Source organism: Typha angustifolia, chromosome 8, assembly GCF_048772165.1.
Source record: "Typha angustifolia cultivar Huaian chromosome 8, ASM4877216v1, whole genome shotgun sequence".
NCBI classification, from domain to species: domain Eukaryota; kingdom Viridiplantae; phylum Streptophyta; class Magnoliopsida; order Poales; family Typhaceae; genus Typha; species Typha angustifolia.
In genome coordinates, this window is record NC_133246.1 from 3,623,357 (window position 1) to 3,637,332 (window position 13,976).

General features: G+C 38.2%; 3 protein-coding genes across 4 annotated transcripts; 1 reads left to right on the forward strand and 2 right to left on the reverse strand.

Moving 5' to 3' along the window:
- The first annotated feature begins 433 nt into the window (after positions 1-433).
- Positions 434-2,942, forward strand: LOC140765283 (uncharacterized). Of its 2 annotated transcripts, none has more exons than XM_073104278.1 (4): positions 434-683; positions 1,523-1,606; positions 2,086-2,335; positions 2,548-2,687. In XM_073104278.1, the coding sequence occupies exons 1-4, from the start codon at positions 509-511 to the stop codon at positions 2,579-2,581; spliced, it is 543 nt and encodes a 180-aa protein (XP_072960379.1). In that variant the 5' UTR covers positions 434-508; the 3' UTR covers positions 2,582-2,687. The 2 variants fall into 2 exon arrangements, with proteins under 2 accessions (XP_072960379.1, XP_072960378.1); XM_073104277.1 differs by having other exon boundaries at positions 443-683; positions 2,477-2,942.
- A 266-nt stretch (positions 2,943-3,208) lies between these two features.
- Positions 3,209-9,407, reverse strand: LOC140765661 (uncharacterized). Its single transcript, XM_073104848.1, has 8 exons — positions 8,862-9,407; positions 8,287-8,426; positions 7,969-8,068; positions 7,781-7,879; positions 6,031-6,378; positions 5,370-5,462; positions 5,092-5,298; positions 3,209-3,800 (listed from the first exon to the last, which is right to left on the reverse strand). Exons 1-8 carry the CDS (start codon positions 9,234-9,236, stop codon positions 3,537-3,539), a joined length of 1,626 nt encoding a protein of 541 aa, XP_072960949.1. The 5' UTR covers positions 9,237-9,407; the 3' UTR covers positions 3,209-3,536.
- Positions 9,408-9,875: 468 nt separating this feature from the next.
- LOC140764156 (glutamate dehydrogenase 2, mitochondrial) lies at positions 9,876-13,964 on the reverse strand. The gene is made up of 9 exons (XM_073102553.1): positions 13,647-13,964; positions 13,441-13,554; positions 11,972-12,193; positions 11,777-11,851; positions 11,561-11,677; positions 10,986-11,236; positions 10,582-10,657; positions 10,415-10,501; positions 9,876-10,318 (listed from the first exon to the last, which is right to left on the reverse strand). Exons 1-9 carry the CDS (start codon positions 13,752-13,754, stop codon positions 10,133-10,135), a joined length of 1,236 nt encoding a protein of 411 aa, XP_072958654.1. The 5' UTR covers positions 13,755-13,964; the 3' UTR covers positions 9,876-10,132.
- Positions 13,965-13,976: the final 12 nt, after the last annotated feature.

The window sequence follows — 13,976 nt, forward strand, 5'->3', positions numbered from 1 at the left end:
TTAGTCTAATTATTTATCATATAATTAGCCTAGGATTTTTACAACACCCTTTTCAAATTCACTCAAATTAATTGAAATCAGTGACAAATAATATATGCACGAAAAGGAAACGACATATTATAATTCTAATTCCTTTTTTTTATACATTCATAAGTTCGAAAATTAGATATGGACTGAAATGTCACGTTGTCGAACTGTTTCTCTAAGCTAACCGTACTACTAAATCATCAACCGAGCCAAACTATTAAATTATTAAATAATTTTTTTATAATATTATTTAAAGTGAAGCTGAACATGTAAACTTCTATGTCACGGCGAAGTTCTCTATCCAACTCTAGTTCTAATTTAGGCCATTTGGAGCTCCATAAACGTCATAGACATCCAATACTTTAGTCAAGGGCAGATCGGGGAATGCACACTGGAAACAAAACAAAGCATAAAAGAAAGCTCGTTTGCAATCCGATTTAATTCGCCGTTAACCAAAAGAGGGAAGAGAGAAGAGAGAGAGATGGAGACTCTGATGGCTACGTACGGCTCGGACTCGGACGAGTCGGATAGTTCGCCTCCTTCGACCCGAATCGGAAGAAGCAGCGAGGATTCCGGCAAAGTTCTTGTAACCTCCGAAGCAGCGGATCTATTGCCCCCTCCTCCTCTCGATCTCCTCCAACCCCCTAACTTTGTAGGTACTGCTGTCTAATTTCTATCAAGATTATAAACTTAACCTTTTAATTCTTTGCGTATTTGATTTCTTTTTAGTTGTTTCACATGAAAGGTATCTACTTTCCCTTTGTTTGCTAAGGAGTAAGCATCAGTTCGTTGTTAATCTTAATCAAGTGCACTGTTTTGGGTATTTCTTACTTGTAATATAAAAATTTCTTGCAAGTAATTCAATGTATTGGTGGATGTTATGCTTTAATAATTTGTTATCATTGTGATGTGTAGCAATAAGATTTAGTTCTACTTCATGGCATTTGAGTGTGGATAGACATCAAAGGTATTCATGTGGATTAGTGACATGGGAGAAGGTATGCAGGATACTGTCTTTGACAGAAATTATTTGGAATAGATGAGAAGCTACTTGACTCGTCATTTTTTTTCTTTTTCTTGAGCGGAAATCCCGTCGGTGCAAATAATTATTCATAATTTGATTACAACTTGATACACAAACACAGAAAGTTTAAAGGAAGAGATAGAGTGGCGGTCTTTTTAACACAAGTCCGACGCTTGGTTGAAAACAAACAGGACAGCAATAAAGCATAGTATCAAATATAAAACAACAAATATTAGCACCTATGCACAATCAGGAGGACTTGACTTGTTACTTATTTAGGGGATATAAGCGATCAGATGGGGCTACCATGACTAGTGTGGAACATTCACATGTCTTTCTACCTTTCCTAAGATCATGATTAGCTGAATTTTAAATTTTGGGTGTGCTATTTTTCTCTAACATTATTTCATCTCCGATTTAGAACTGAAGCTAAAAGTTCTGTCTAAACACACTTGCCATGATAATCTTCAGATGTTTCATCACTGACTCGAGGAAGCCGTGTCAGGAACTTCCCACATATTGAAGGAAATTATTCTCTTCATATATTCATTCCAGGTATCCTTTTCCTTATGTTTCACTCATCTTCATCATCTATATAAGTTTATGATGAACATATTGAATTAGTGCATAGATATTGGTATCTGAATGTAGCATGGCTAGAAATTCCCCTTTGGTTGTATATGGTCTTAATATGATGTTTATATATTTTAAGTTTGCCAGATAAATTTGGGTGGTCTTTTTATGTAATGGAGCGTCCAAGTGTTCTTTGGCATCCAATATCAAGGAAAAGACTAACAATAGTTGAAAAATGCTTAATTGAGATGAACGTGCAACCAAAACTTTTCTTCTGCCATCTCAAATGTATAGCTAGACATATATACCAATGCATAGTCACACACAACACACAATTACATGTAATCACGTACACACAAACAGACACACATACAACTAACTGCCTTTACATGGAGACCTCGTAGGATATATTTTTCCGCAATATGTTTGTGGAACTGAGATAGTCATCTTCCCTGATACAGTTCTGATACCATCTACAACAAGGAATCAAATGACAATTTTCATGAAAAAGCTTGCATCTCTCATTCCAAACCTCTATGCTGTGGATGCTGACTATGCGCTCAGTGATTTATGCAAAGATGATAAAAAACTTGACCAAGTACTTCTAAGTAGAGAATTTCATGTTAGCTTGGGAAGAACCGTTGCAATTCAAGTACATCAAATAGACTCAATTGTGGCAATGCTCCGACAAAAGTTCCAATGTCAAAGACGGTTAGTATATTCTCTTCACTGAGAACATTTGTTCTTTAATTGCCTAACAAGCCTTTTTATATACCATCATAGCTGCGAATGCCTTTAAATTTTTCATGATTTATTGTTCTAAAACATGCTTAATAATATATCTGAAAACAGATATTGCATGGAGTTCAATAAGTGGGATTTTTTCATGAATGACGAAAAGACTCGTTCTTTCCTTTCGCTAGAAGTTACAGGGGGCGGTCTGCTGGAGATAACTAAGCAGATCCATAGTGTCGATGAAATCTATAGACTGCATGGTCTTCCAGAGTTCTATAAGAATCCTCGTCCACATATATCAATGCTATGGGCGTCGGGTGATATCAGCCACAGGCTAAAGCAGGCAATCGAGGAACTCGATAAATCTCAGAGCAATGCGAGCTCATCCCGGAGGCATATATTTATGTGCAAGTTTAGTAGCATAGTATGTAAAATAGGTAAAAAGACTTATGACATTTGCAAGCTTCCAGATTAGAAGTGATTTACAGTGTAAAAGTTGCATCCAATAACGAGTTCTATAAATTTTGTGTTCTATGAGAGACTTCAGGAACCAATTATAGTCATTTCAGTTTGGCTCTACTTCATGATATATAATTCCTTTAATAAAAAGTTTAGCGAAGATAAACGACATTGTGAGTTTCAAGGCCTAATGCATAATATTAAGTATGTCTTTCTAATTAATTAATACGTTCCCACACAGGCTGGTAAAAGGCCACCTTTGCTACCAATTCAACCAGTTAGCATATAAACGTAATCAAGGAAAACACTCTTGACTCAAAATTAGCTGCTTTAACTTCAACCATGCAGTTTTTCAACTCCGTACGCACCCTCCAATAGAACAAAAACAATGCACAACCAGCTTAATCAAAGATATGCGGATATTATTCAAGCTTTATTTCCTTATGTAACTCAAGAAAAGTATGATTGGCTTTACAACAACAAAAAAGAAAAAGAAAAAAAATTAACAACTGGAATGATGGTTCAATCTCAAGAAAAGATTGAATGGGGGGCCGTCCTTAACAAACAGGATAACTGCAGACAAAAATGGGTGAATAAAATATTCAGCTAATCAGCGACAAATGGGAGTCAAGAGTTGTCAACTCAGAAGCAAATGTGATGAATAGCCGGAACATGATGAATGTTGAGGCAGAGTTCTCTTATGTTATTAATTTGACGCCTAAAGTCCAGGTATTGATTCAAGATTGTATTTAGCTGATTCTGCTGCTCTGTTCTCCTTGCTCTCTTGTGATTTTGAATTTTCAATAGCACCCAGTGTGTGCAAGTAAGAGTAGGAGGCATTTCGATTGGAAGGTGGGCTTGGACTGCTTATTCTGCTTGCAAGGAATCTGCGTATGAGACCCCTAAGAAATGGAGCCATTGTATCTGGTTCATGCTCTAAGTAATACATGATTCCACCCATGCATAGACAAAAGAGAGCCACCTGCCATAGTAGCAAACATCTCAAGTCAGAATATACTCATAGGTATGTTTAGAATATTTACCTAATTTAAGGAAAGATTTTAAAATAAATGACCTTAAAAAGTAATCTGCCGATCATTAAGGACTTGAACATTTTAATTTAGGAAGTTTAATCCCATAAACCCAATGTGACTTGCACAGATAGTGAACAAGGGGTAGGCACACCTCTGCTGAAGTATCCAATGCAATCAAATAAAAATATAATAATAAATTTATCCTTATGTTTGTAAACTTCTGGATACATCAGAGTTCAGACATCCAATTGCATGCTTTGATGGGTCCAACGTATGCATTCACATAAAGGGTCTTACTAGAACTCATAAATTAAAATATTGCTACGTGATGTACTTAATATTTGATAGTTGTAACCAAATATTCGGCCAAAAAACCTACATAGACACTAAAAAAAATGATGAATTTTGACCATTCACACAACCGCATATTCCTATTGTCCACTAGCAAAACCATAGTATCCCATTTTATAAATTCATAGGTTCTGTGGAGGAAGATGTTTTTTTAAATCAGAACCAAAAGTTGAGATAAAGGTCACAGACCCCACCATCAGAATTGTTGCATCATTAAAAAAGTAAAAAAGTATCATCATATTAGATGAAAGGCTTGCTGCTGACTGAACACTAATCCATATCTTCAGAAATTAAGTTTTCTCTTCATGAGTCTATGGAATGCCAATGAGCAACAATCATTGCTTCGTAGCAAGATCTTAGCATGTCCTACACTAAGATAATACACCTAGCAAATTTATAGTCTTAACCTTACTATCTTACTTGTGTCATCATAATCATCATTTATTTCATGTTAAGTTTTCACATTGGCACATATAGGTAATAAGTTTAGTTTTCCAGATTGACTATCAATGGCCCACCAAAACAAATGCGATGGTGCAGAAAACTAACAGAAATACAAGCAGCCCTAGTTTAGGTAATCTTTAGATCCAAAGAGCACTTGCCAATACAAGTTACATAGTATGAACCTCCAGCGAACTTTTGATTCAACTAACTTTGATCTCCCTTGTCTCAAAAATAGCTAGATATTCTAAGACCTGAATATTTTCTCTATGTCACAAGAACAATGAAAGTCTAGCCAAACCCATAGGAGGGAAAAAAAAAAAAAAACATCACAACTGCTACAATTTGTCTGGTATAAATTTCACCCGCCCGCCCTTGCCAAAATAAAAGTATGAGATCTATTATTATTGGATCAGAAAAACAGAAGCAAAGGTAGAACCTAAGTACCTCAGTATTTTTAATATTAGGTAGCATATGGCGGTTGACCAAGATATGCCACAAAGAATCTCCAGCACGGGGAAGAACATAGAGTGCCAATTCACCTCTTCTAGCTTTCTTTTCCAAAAGCACAGAAAGAGCAGATATTCCGCCAGCAAACCAGTATATGAGTTTATGATCCTTTGTTGCCACCTTACGGTGTAAACAAATGGCACTCTGCAAATGAACAAGAAAAAATATAAGTGAAAGCAATGCATAGAAAGCAAGTGCTTTATCAGTGAAATTACCTGGAAGATTGTAACAAAAGCAGACAAGAAGGTAGTTGAGCGAACGGCACCGACAACAGCACGCCAGCAAGTCCGAGAAGGAGACTCCAAGAACTAGTATTTGATTCAAAAAAAAATCTTTTACATTAGATATGCAAAAAGATTTGCAAGATTATTTCTAGCTCACAACGTATAACAGAGTATTTTTCAACTTCAATACATATAGGCGCAATTCATGCACAGGGCTTCTAGATCAACATTTGCAATATAAATTAAACTGAAATAAAAGGCAAGCAAAAAGAGCCCAGAAACTATTCGTGTTTTGTTAAAGCATATCAAAAGCTTATGATTTCTTCTTATTATTTAATGAAGCCTCACAGGATTAGTTCTCGCAAAGCATGTCCCTCAATATATGTAAACTAAATAATGTGAGATTGCCCAAATAGAAAGAAGAAAAGTATGTCCGTCACTGTATGCAAACTTAATATAGAAGGATAGTGACAAATGTATCAGAAAATAAAAGAAAATATTTTCATCATTGGGTTCATTACACCAAATTACAAATGATATACACCAAGGACTAGAACACAAAATTGTACAAACTAAATTGACAATATACATCTAAGCTTAGGATTAGTAACCCCAAAAACATAGGGACAATCAAAACATTTAAGTGGAGTACCTTTTGAAGATGGAGAACGACAAATGGGACAAATGTCAACGAGAAATATAGCGGAAATGTTTTTCTGAATGTTGCTGATGCAGCTGTTGCATTGTGAGCCAGGCAAGAAGTGCTGTCAGGATGAATAATGGAGCACGGAATTATGGAAGGATACTCTGTTAATTTCATAGAGCTAGACCCCTTCTTGTTTGACAAATAAGCTGACAAAGAAATGACATCCACAGGACCACCCCTGCAACATTCTCTCACAGCCTTGTATACAGGCTCTGCAACTGGTCCAGTCTTTTGAATAAAATCTTGGTATGATTTAGGCAAGCTCTCTGGTCTCATAACAAAAGCATACATAATCTGAAAATTAAGTAAACTAACTATTAGAAGTGCATTGTCCTGTGATGGTATCACACCATATTAAGAAGACCATTAACCTGAGATGAACAGAATCAATATACAGTCAATAAATTAACTGAGTTGATGCGTTCAGTTAGACCGGATCAAAAGATATAAAAGGACGCACGATAAATGTTACACTGAATAAATCAGATTCGAAAGAAATAATCAAATAGTGTTAAGTAAAAATTTGGCAATTCCAAATTTCCAGCTGGATGATAATCTCCAGATCATATCATAAACAGGTAGTCGAAGCATGCATTTCAGCATAAATCTAGTAGAAGGATGACATGAAAGATGGATATGGAACACGCTGTTAATATGTTGATATTATTTAATTGTTTGTAAATTCTCTTTTAAGCAAATATGCGAGTCGGAAAATGAGACATAAATTGCCGCATCAAGAGATCAAAAATAACTATTGTGCATGCATAACATCAAGAATAAATGATGGCCTTAATATTAGTAACAACGACCGCCGTGCCGGCGGCATACCGGCACGTGGCACAAGGGGTGCCGCACGGCACCCTTCCTAGCAACGCTTCACTGAAGACTCTTCGTCGTCATCGTTGTCGTCGCCGTTCGCCATCGCTGTTGATCTCGACGGGCAAATCCGCAACTTAAGTTTCTATTCGTAATCGACTCGACCCATTCGGGTCGTCTTCTTCCTCGAGCCAAAGGCTAGGGCATCCGCATTGCGATCAACGACCTCGGGTACGACAAGCGACGATGACAACGAAGAAGCGTTACTAGTCTTCCTTCTTCTTTTTTCTCCCACTCTTGCGACACGGCCAGCAAATGCCGTGGCACGTGCCATGCCAACCACCAATCGGCAAGAGCCGTGCCATGACACGGCCATCCATGATTAGTAATAAGATATACGAATGCACATAAACATGTACATAATCATAGATATGCCAATGATGGATAAATGTGTAATTGAAGATTGAGCAACAGTATCAACTAAAATGCATTGTAGGTCATCTAAGAGGGAAAACCACTCTATTAGGCATGATTCGCATTTAAAAAGGCTATAAAAATCAACAAATTTAGGGCTTTATATCATGTGGAGATAAGTTATTTCTCAACAAGTAGGCATATGTCCATTGACCACAAATTTTTTTTTACAAAAAATCATGTATAGCGGTGACTTTTAGTTTACAATTATCACATCTTCTTTCTCCAAATGACATTTTCACATGCCAATTCTACCAACATAATCAATAACATTTTAAGAACTTGGAATGTTGTATAATAGTCAAGAACTGAACTACTAGAAAAGTTGTTGCTTAGGTTTCTCTCTTTTGCTCAGTTTAAGCAAGCACAAAAAAGTGCAGTCATATCGAACGTATGTTTTACTTACCTGGGCACATGCTAAAGAAAAGAGAAGTGAATCTCCGTGCCTCCAATGGCTGCCCCATAGGTGAAACTTATTTTTTGACTTTGCTGAGTTGTATGCGCACTGTGAAATAACAAAATATATTTTCAAAATACATAAATAAAGCAATTTATTCTGTGTACAACATTATGGAAATTCCAATAATTTTATACCTGACCAAGCCTAGCTAAAAGGTATAAAGCAAGCGTGCGTCTCCGACTAGAATCGTCTAATGCTAATATTGACAAGCCTGCGACTCCACCTGCTAATATTCTGCTCCATCATGCCCTTCGATTAACTCATGAATGTGGTTGAGAATAGAATAACACAAGAAGCAAATCTAATCGATAGCACAACAGATACTTGGACTATCCAAAGCTAATTCTCTTTTTCGTGACTTATAAAGGAAAAAAAAAGCACCCAAAGAGCTGAATGGACCCAACAGTATATCTATCTACAGAGACAGAGCTTTTTCATGTGTTAGAACTTACACATTAAATGGTGTCTCTTTCTTCCGGATTCTCCTCAGAAGACATCTTAGAGCATGATATGATCCAGTAAAGCCACCAAAAAGCAATCCAACACGACAAGCTTCTTCTCTTACAATCAAATCTTTCTCCGAAACAAGTTGCTGTACATGAAAGACAAACAGCTAATAAGTTAGGCGACTTCAGTTATCATGGCTCTATTTGCACTCTTTTGTATTATGTTATCATCTGTCACAATGGCAGGAAGCATCAAACATTTCGGCATTGAGTAGGAGCAAGATATATATTTTATGATATTCAAATGGCCAGTTAACTACTGTAATGCGGTTTCGACTAGATTAAGAATGTTCATACTACAATTCAAATGAGATACGATCACAAAAGAACTAATTAGCTTATTACGAAAATTAAGAAGTCATAGAGTCAACCATCAAGACGTCATCTCCTCTCTCATTCGCATACCATCTGCATTATCTAAAGTACATGGAATTCCAGACAATCAAGATATCACGATCCAATTGAACTAACTCCGGATCACTAAGCAATCCAAAAGTAAGAGGAATGGATAGGCACGATACCTTGAGATCAAGCAGAGAGGAATAGGACTGCCTCCTCGCGAGCTTGAACGCCCGGAGCAGGATCCCTATCCCAACCCTAACACCGTACGAGAGCAAGAAGCTCTGACACAGATTCCCGACCGCGTGCGCCACGCACGACTCATCCGCGTGGCCACACTCGAGATTCCCCTCCCCACCGCCTCCCCGCACGTGGTGCTTCTGCAGCTCCTCAATCGCCTCCCTCAACCTATCCTCCGCCTCCCGGAGGCGGCGCTCCGCCGCATCGCCGCCACCGCCGCCGCCGCCGCCGACCTCCTTCGTCGGCGCCCGAGGAGGGAGAAGAGAGGGATCGGATCCAGCGGAGAGATCAAAGGAAGGCGTGGAGAGGAACGGCATGGCGACGTCGAGATCTCCGCATCAAACCACTCCCCCAATTCCCCGGTTTTAAAGCTTTCGGTTTTCCGAATTAGGGATTTTAGAATTCAATTCAATTAAATTCAATTGGGGGAGAATGAGAACAGGAAGAGTGGGAACGGCGTGCGGGCATTGGGATTCCCACAAGTCCACAACGCATTGGTTTTTGCGTTGGTTAACGTGATCGGGCGGAGTAGGTTAAGCCGGACGGGTATTGTGGGGTTGCTGCTGACGTCAGAGGACTTCCTATCCTATGCTTGGGATGAAGGTTGTTTTGGGTAAATAACTACTAGCCTAATTTTATACTTAAACTTTATCCGAGTTTATGAATTAATTATTATTTATAAATAGCACCTCTTTTTATCTACATAGATGGAACCAAATGTCAACGTTATGGATGCTGATTGATAAAGGGAGAGAGAGAGAGTATATAATTAGAAGTAGAGGAGGAGTGGCAACATGCATTAACATGTGTAATTAAAACTCTTTTTAATTTTTAGAGGACTAAACAAGTTCACTAATTTCATGAAGTAAGAGAATATAAGTCGTAATATGCACTAGTATAGTATTGATTTTATAGCAAAGCCCTCACAACGAAGATCTATTAAACAAATCCAAGGATCAGAGAATACCAAATGGCATGTAATAGATATATCCTTTGTATTCAGAACACTTGCCAGAGGGCATGCAATCAATCTTCATTGCAATTACACTGTAAGCGTTAAATTTTGCGGAATATATCTGAATTCATAGCTTCCAATTTTCTTTATTGCAACAAAAGCAAGTGAAGTATCTTATGCAAAATCAATTATCTTTCTCTTTGGATCCTCTCAGAACGAAAGGAAAACCCAAGAATGAATAGAAGAACTGCATGCATCTTAAGCTTCCCAACCCCTCAAGACAGTAGCTCGCGCAACACGGTTCACGCCTAAGGTGAACGCGCCCATCCTGAGGCTGCAGTCATGAGATTTACACATTGCCTTGATGTTCTTGAATGCGCTGTTCATGTACTTCTGGAGCTCCATGTTCACCTTGTCTTCATCCCACATGAATCCTTGGATGTTCTGCAGGCCACATATGGAAAAGGAAATTAATGGTTGAATGCCTAGATAATCTAAATATACTCGAAAGCAGAAGGAGTGTTGCATTTTGATCAGTACCTGAACCCACTCAAAATAACTAACAATCACACCGCCAGAATTTGCATATATGTCAGGCAGTATAGCCACTCCCTTTTTAGATAGGATCTACACAGAGTTGAATAACGGGAAAGGTTAACAGATTCCGAATAAAATTACTCTTGCTATTACTTTAAAGGCCAGCCTACCTCATCTGCTTCTGGATCTGTGGGATGATTAGCTGCTTCTATAATATATTTGGCCTTAACATCAGCAGCGTTTTCCCTTTAAACAGTTAAACAAAGTTAGCTTCAACGTAATGGATGCGACATGATTACTAAACCAGTCAATTGGGTGCAAACTTGGCAGAACATTGGCAACATGCAGAAACTTTCATTATTTGAACAAAAAGAATGAGGATGCTGTCAGTATATGAATTTTGTGGTCACATCTGTTGGGAATATATGAAAAGGTGATACGTTCAAGTATAAGCATTAAAACGCCAATGCATTTTCAAGCATCAAAGAGTGTATATAGATTATTATGAATATGACAGCAAAAAATGAGCCAGGGCAAGTTAAAATTAAGAACTAGCAAGGCAAATTGTCAGTACCTGTGGAGAACTCCACCCAAGGCACAGGGAATGAGAACATCACAATCGTGCATAAGCAATTCTTTTGCATCCAAGGCATCAGCACCATGAAAATCCTTCAGAGGACCGCCTTCTCTTTTGTATTTGATTAAAGCAGGAATATCTATCCCATTTTCATTTTTAATTGCACCAGTTACATCTCCAACTGCGATGATCTTACCACCCCTCTCATGGAGGAGTTGCGCTGCCCATGAACCAACATTACCGAAACCCTGAAACATATAATAAGTCAAACAAACTTAGTAATTACCATTATTGACAATGATAGATTCATTATCAAGATGATGCATCATGCAAGCAAAATATTCATGTTGTGAAGGAATTCATAAGGAACGTGTCAAAAACATTTTTGCATAAAAATGTTATCAGGTGGTAGGCAAGTCACTGGAGAATGGTAGATCATACATAATTCACAAGTTCATCATGGCTGTTCTTCTCAATATATAGTTTTGCTGAATAAGTTCAATTACTGAAGTACTCATCTTGTGGTTCATTCAAAGTTGATGCAGAATATGGAATAATTACATCATATTCACCTGGATAACAAAAGTCGACCCTGAAATAGACTTCCCATGTTCAGCCAGTAAAGCCTCTGTTGCAAAGACAACGCCTCGTCCTGTGGCAGCATCTCTACCTAGTGAACCACCAAGATCCTACAATACATGTAAAGACAAAAGATATTTAGATTTATTTACAAAATAAAAAATTCAACAGTAAACAGAAGTAGTATTCTATGAATTTAATTTACTTACTATTGGCTTTCCTGTAACAACGGCTGGTGAGTACCCGTGGAATTTTGAATATTCATCCAATATCCATGCCATAGTCTGTTTGACAATGCCAGCAGAAATTGAACAATGAGGACCATAAGTCAGAGAGGAGTACTCAGGCATTGAAAGGGCATACAACATACACATAGGCAATGAGAAATGAACAAAAGAAAGTACCTGTGCATTAGTTCCCATGTCAGGGGCCGGAACATCTGTATGTGTTCCAATAAGATCATGAATTTTCTGCGTGAAGACACGCGTCAGGCGTTCCAACTCACTGTTACTTAGTTCTCCAGGAGAGCATCCGATCCCACCCTTTGCTCCACCATATGGTACATCTGCTACAGCAGTCTTCCAGGTCATCAGTTGAGCCAAAGCATTTACCTCATCAGGATCAACCTGCAAGATGTGATTATAAACATTTTAGCATATAATAAATAGTTATTAGAAAGAAAAGAATGACTCTGCTTTCTGAAAAAAACAAAAGCGGGAGAAGCGAAGAATAATACTTATCGCAGTTAACTTTGGAATATAAACCAAAAACACATAATTTCCTAGATATATTCAACTTCCTGAGAAACTATCTGAAATTCTAATGTTTCTTGAAAGCAAATCTTGGTAGCTTGGAGCAGAAGAGAGAATTTAAGAGGTGGTATGATACACTGCAATTCACAAAGGCAGAGTAAGAGAGAGTACAGCAAAACAGTTTGAAATATACCAGTTTGCTCCAATTTACCAGTCAAGAAATGACACAGAAATATTTTCGTTTAAACAATAGGATTGTTGCTCTCCTAGATTATAATAACCTCAAATAAGATTATCGACAACTTCATTTGACAGTAACCTCCTAGAAAACCAAAACCCGATAATAGAGAAGGCCAAAGAAGATACAATCATCATCAAGCCTCTTTCTTCATGTACTGCATATGCCGAGAAGGATTATAGTGACTATAGACAATTAAATCTTAAGAACCACATTTATCCTGCCTTCCTTGTTCCCATACAGATGCACAAGTAAGCATTCAATTTCTCATATTTGAGAAAGAGAGCTTGTGCATCTGCAATGTTTCAACTGGAAGTTGCAAAATTTAGAAAGTGCCAGCAGCCTATTGTTAACAAGGACATTCTGTAATATCACCTTGTCAAATCATAAGCCAATCGCTTATCATCTCCACAGTTGATATTTGCTATATAAATTTAGCAGGACCTACCTTATAAAAAACAATAAAAATTGGTATACAATTCAGTTGAAAATTGCTATATCAGCTGGCAGCTACCTAAGCCTGCTAGAACAATAAAAACATCTCCATGCCATAGAAAAGACGCAAACATCATTTAGAATAAACCAATTTGACAAACTAGAGAAGTGACTGTACAATTCGAGAACGCAACTTCCAACCATACACGTCCAATATTAAAGACGAGATACCAACAGAGAAGCAAAGGGATGCGATACAAAATGTCAGATTGTGAGTTATTCAAACTGACTATAAGACGATCTCTTTCTATTTTTCACCAGTGCTAATGCATAAGCTGTCATGCAACCACAGCAGTCGCTTTCAGTACTTTTAAAACTACAAGATATTTCAAGAAAAGATCCAAAATTATCAACATCCAAGCAATCAAGACAAAGCCAGAGAACTCACTTCCGGGTGGTATCGGATCCCACCTTTCATGGGGCCCCGAGCATTGTCGTGCTGAACTCTAAAACCCACGTACGAAGCCAAAGTACCATCGTCCTTCGGGATGGTACACTCCACCTGCACACCCCCAAGAAAAAGATCGGCCCCATATCCCAACCATGAACCACCATCCAAGAAATTACCCAAGAAGCCCCAAATCCAACCCATACCTTAATCTCCCGAAAAGGGATCAAGAGGCTCCTCTCGAGCTTCGAATCGAGCCCGATAAGCTTCGCCGCTTGCCGGAAGTTGCGGCTGGTGGCTGCCAGGGCATTCATGACTACCAAGAAAACGCTAAAGAAAGGAAGGATCTTTCTGACAAAATCGAGGATATCTAACCAAAATACGTATTGGGTCTTAAAACGATTGCGTGGAAGGGGTTGGGAGCGGGAGGTGGGTATTTATAGGACGGGGAGAGGACGGGCCGGATAAGCCCGAGAATGAATGCTTTCTTTTCTTGGATTTGGTTTGTGGCGACAGGAGACGAGAAAATTTACTGC

What these genes read in the sequence shown, in the direction of transcription:
- LOC140764156 (XM_073102553.1), bottom strand. Translation starts at nt 13,754, where the DNA reads ATGAATGCCCTGGCAGCCACCAGCCGCAACTTCCGGCAAGCGGCGAAG. An exon ending in TTGTTACAGGAAAGCCAATA is followed by an intron (nt 11,678 to 11,776) that starts GTAAGTAAATTA and finishes CATGTATTGTAG; the next exon opens with GATCTTGGTGGTTCACTAGG. An exon ending in CAGATCCAGAAGCAGATGAG is followed by an intron (nt 10,502 to 10,581) that starts GTAGGCTGGCCT and finishes AACTCTGTGTAG; the next exon opens with ATCCTATCTAAAAAGGGAGT.
- LOC140765661 (XM_073104848.1), bottom strand. Translation starts at nt 9,236, where the DNA reads ATGCCGTTCCTCTCCACGCCTTCCTTTGATCTCTCCGCTGGATCCGAT. An exon ending in AAAGAGACACCATTTAATGT is followed by an intron (nt 8,069 to 8,286) that starts GTAAGTTCTAAC and finishes ATGATGGAGCAG; the next exon opens with AATATTAGCAGGTGGAGTCG. An exon ending in TTTCTTTAGCATGTGCCCAG is followed by an intron (nt 6,379 to 7,780) that starts GTAAGTAAAACA and finishes CTTAATTTTCAG; the next exon opens with ATTATGTATGCTTTTGTTAT.
- LOC140765283 (XM_073104277.1), top strand. Translation starts at nt 509, where the DNA reads ATGGAGACTCTGATGGCTACGTACGGCTCGGACTCGGACGAGTCGGAT. An exon ending in CCAACCCCCTAACTTTGTAG is followed by an intron (nt 684 to 1,522) that starts GTACTGCTGTCT and finishes GATAATCTTCAG; the next exon opens with ATGTTTCATCACTGACTCGA. An exon ending in TCTTCATATATTCATTCCAG is followed by an intron (nt 1,607 to 2,085) that starts GTATCCTTTTCC and finishes TCCCTGATACAG; the next exon opens with TTCTGATACCATCTACAACA.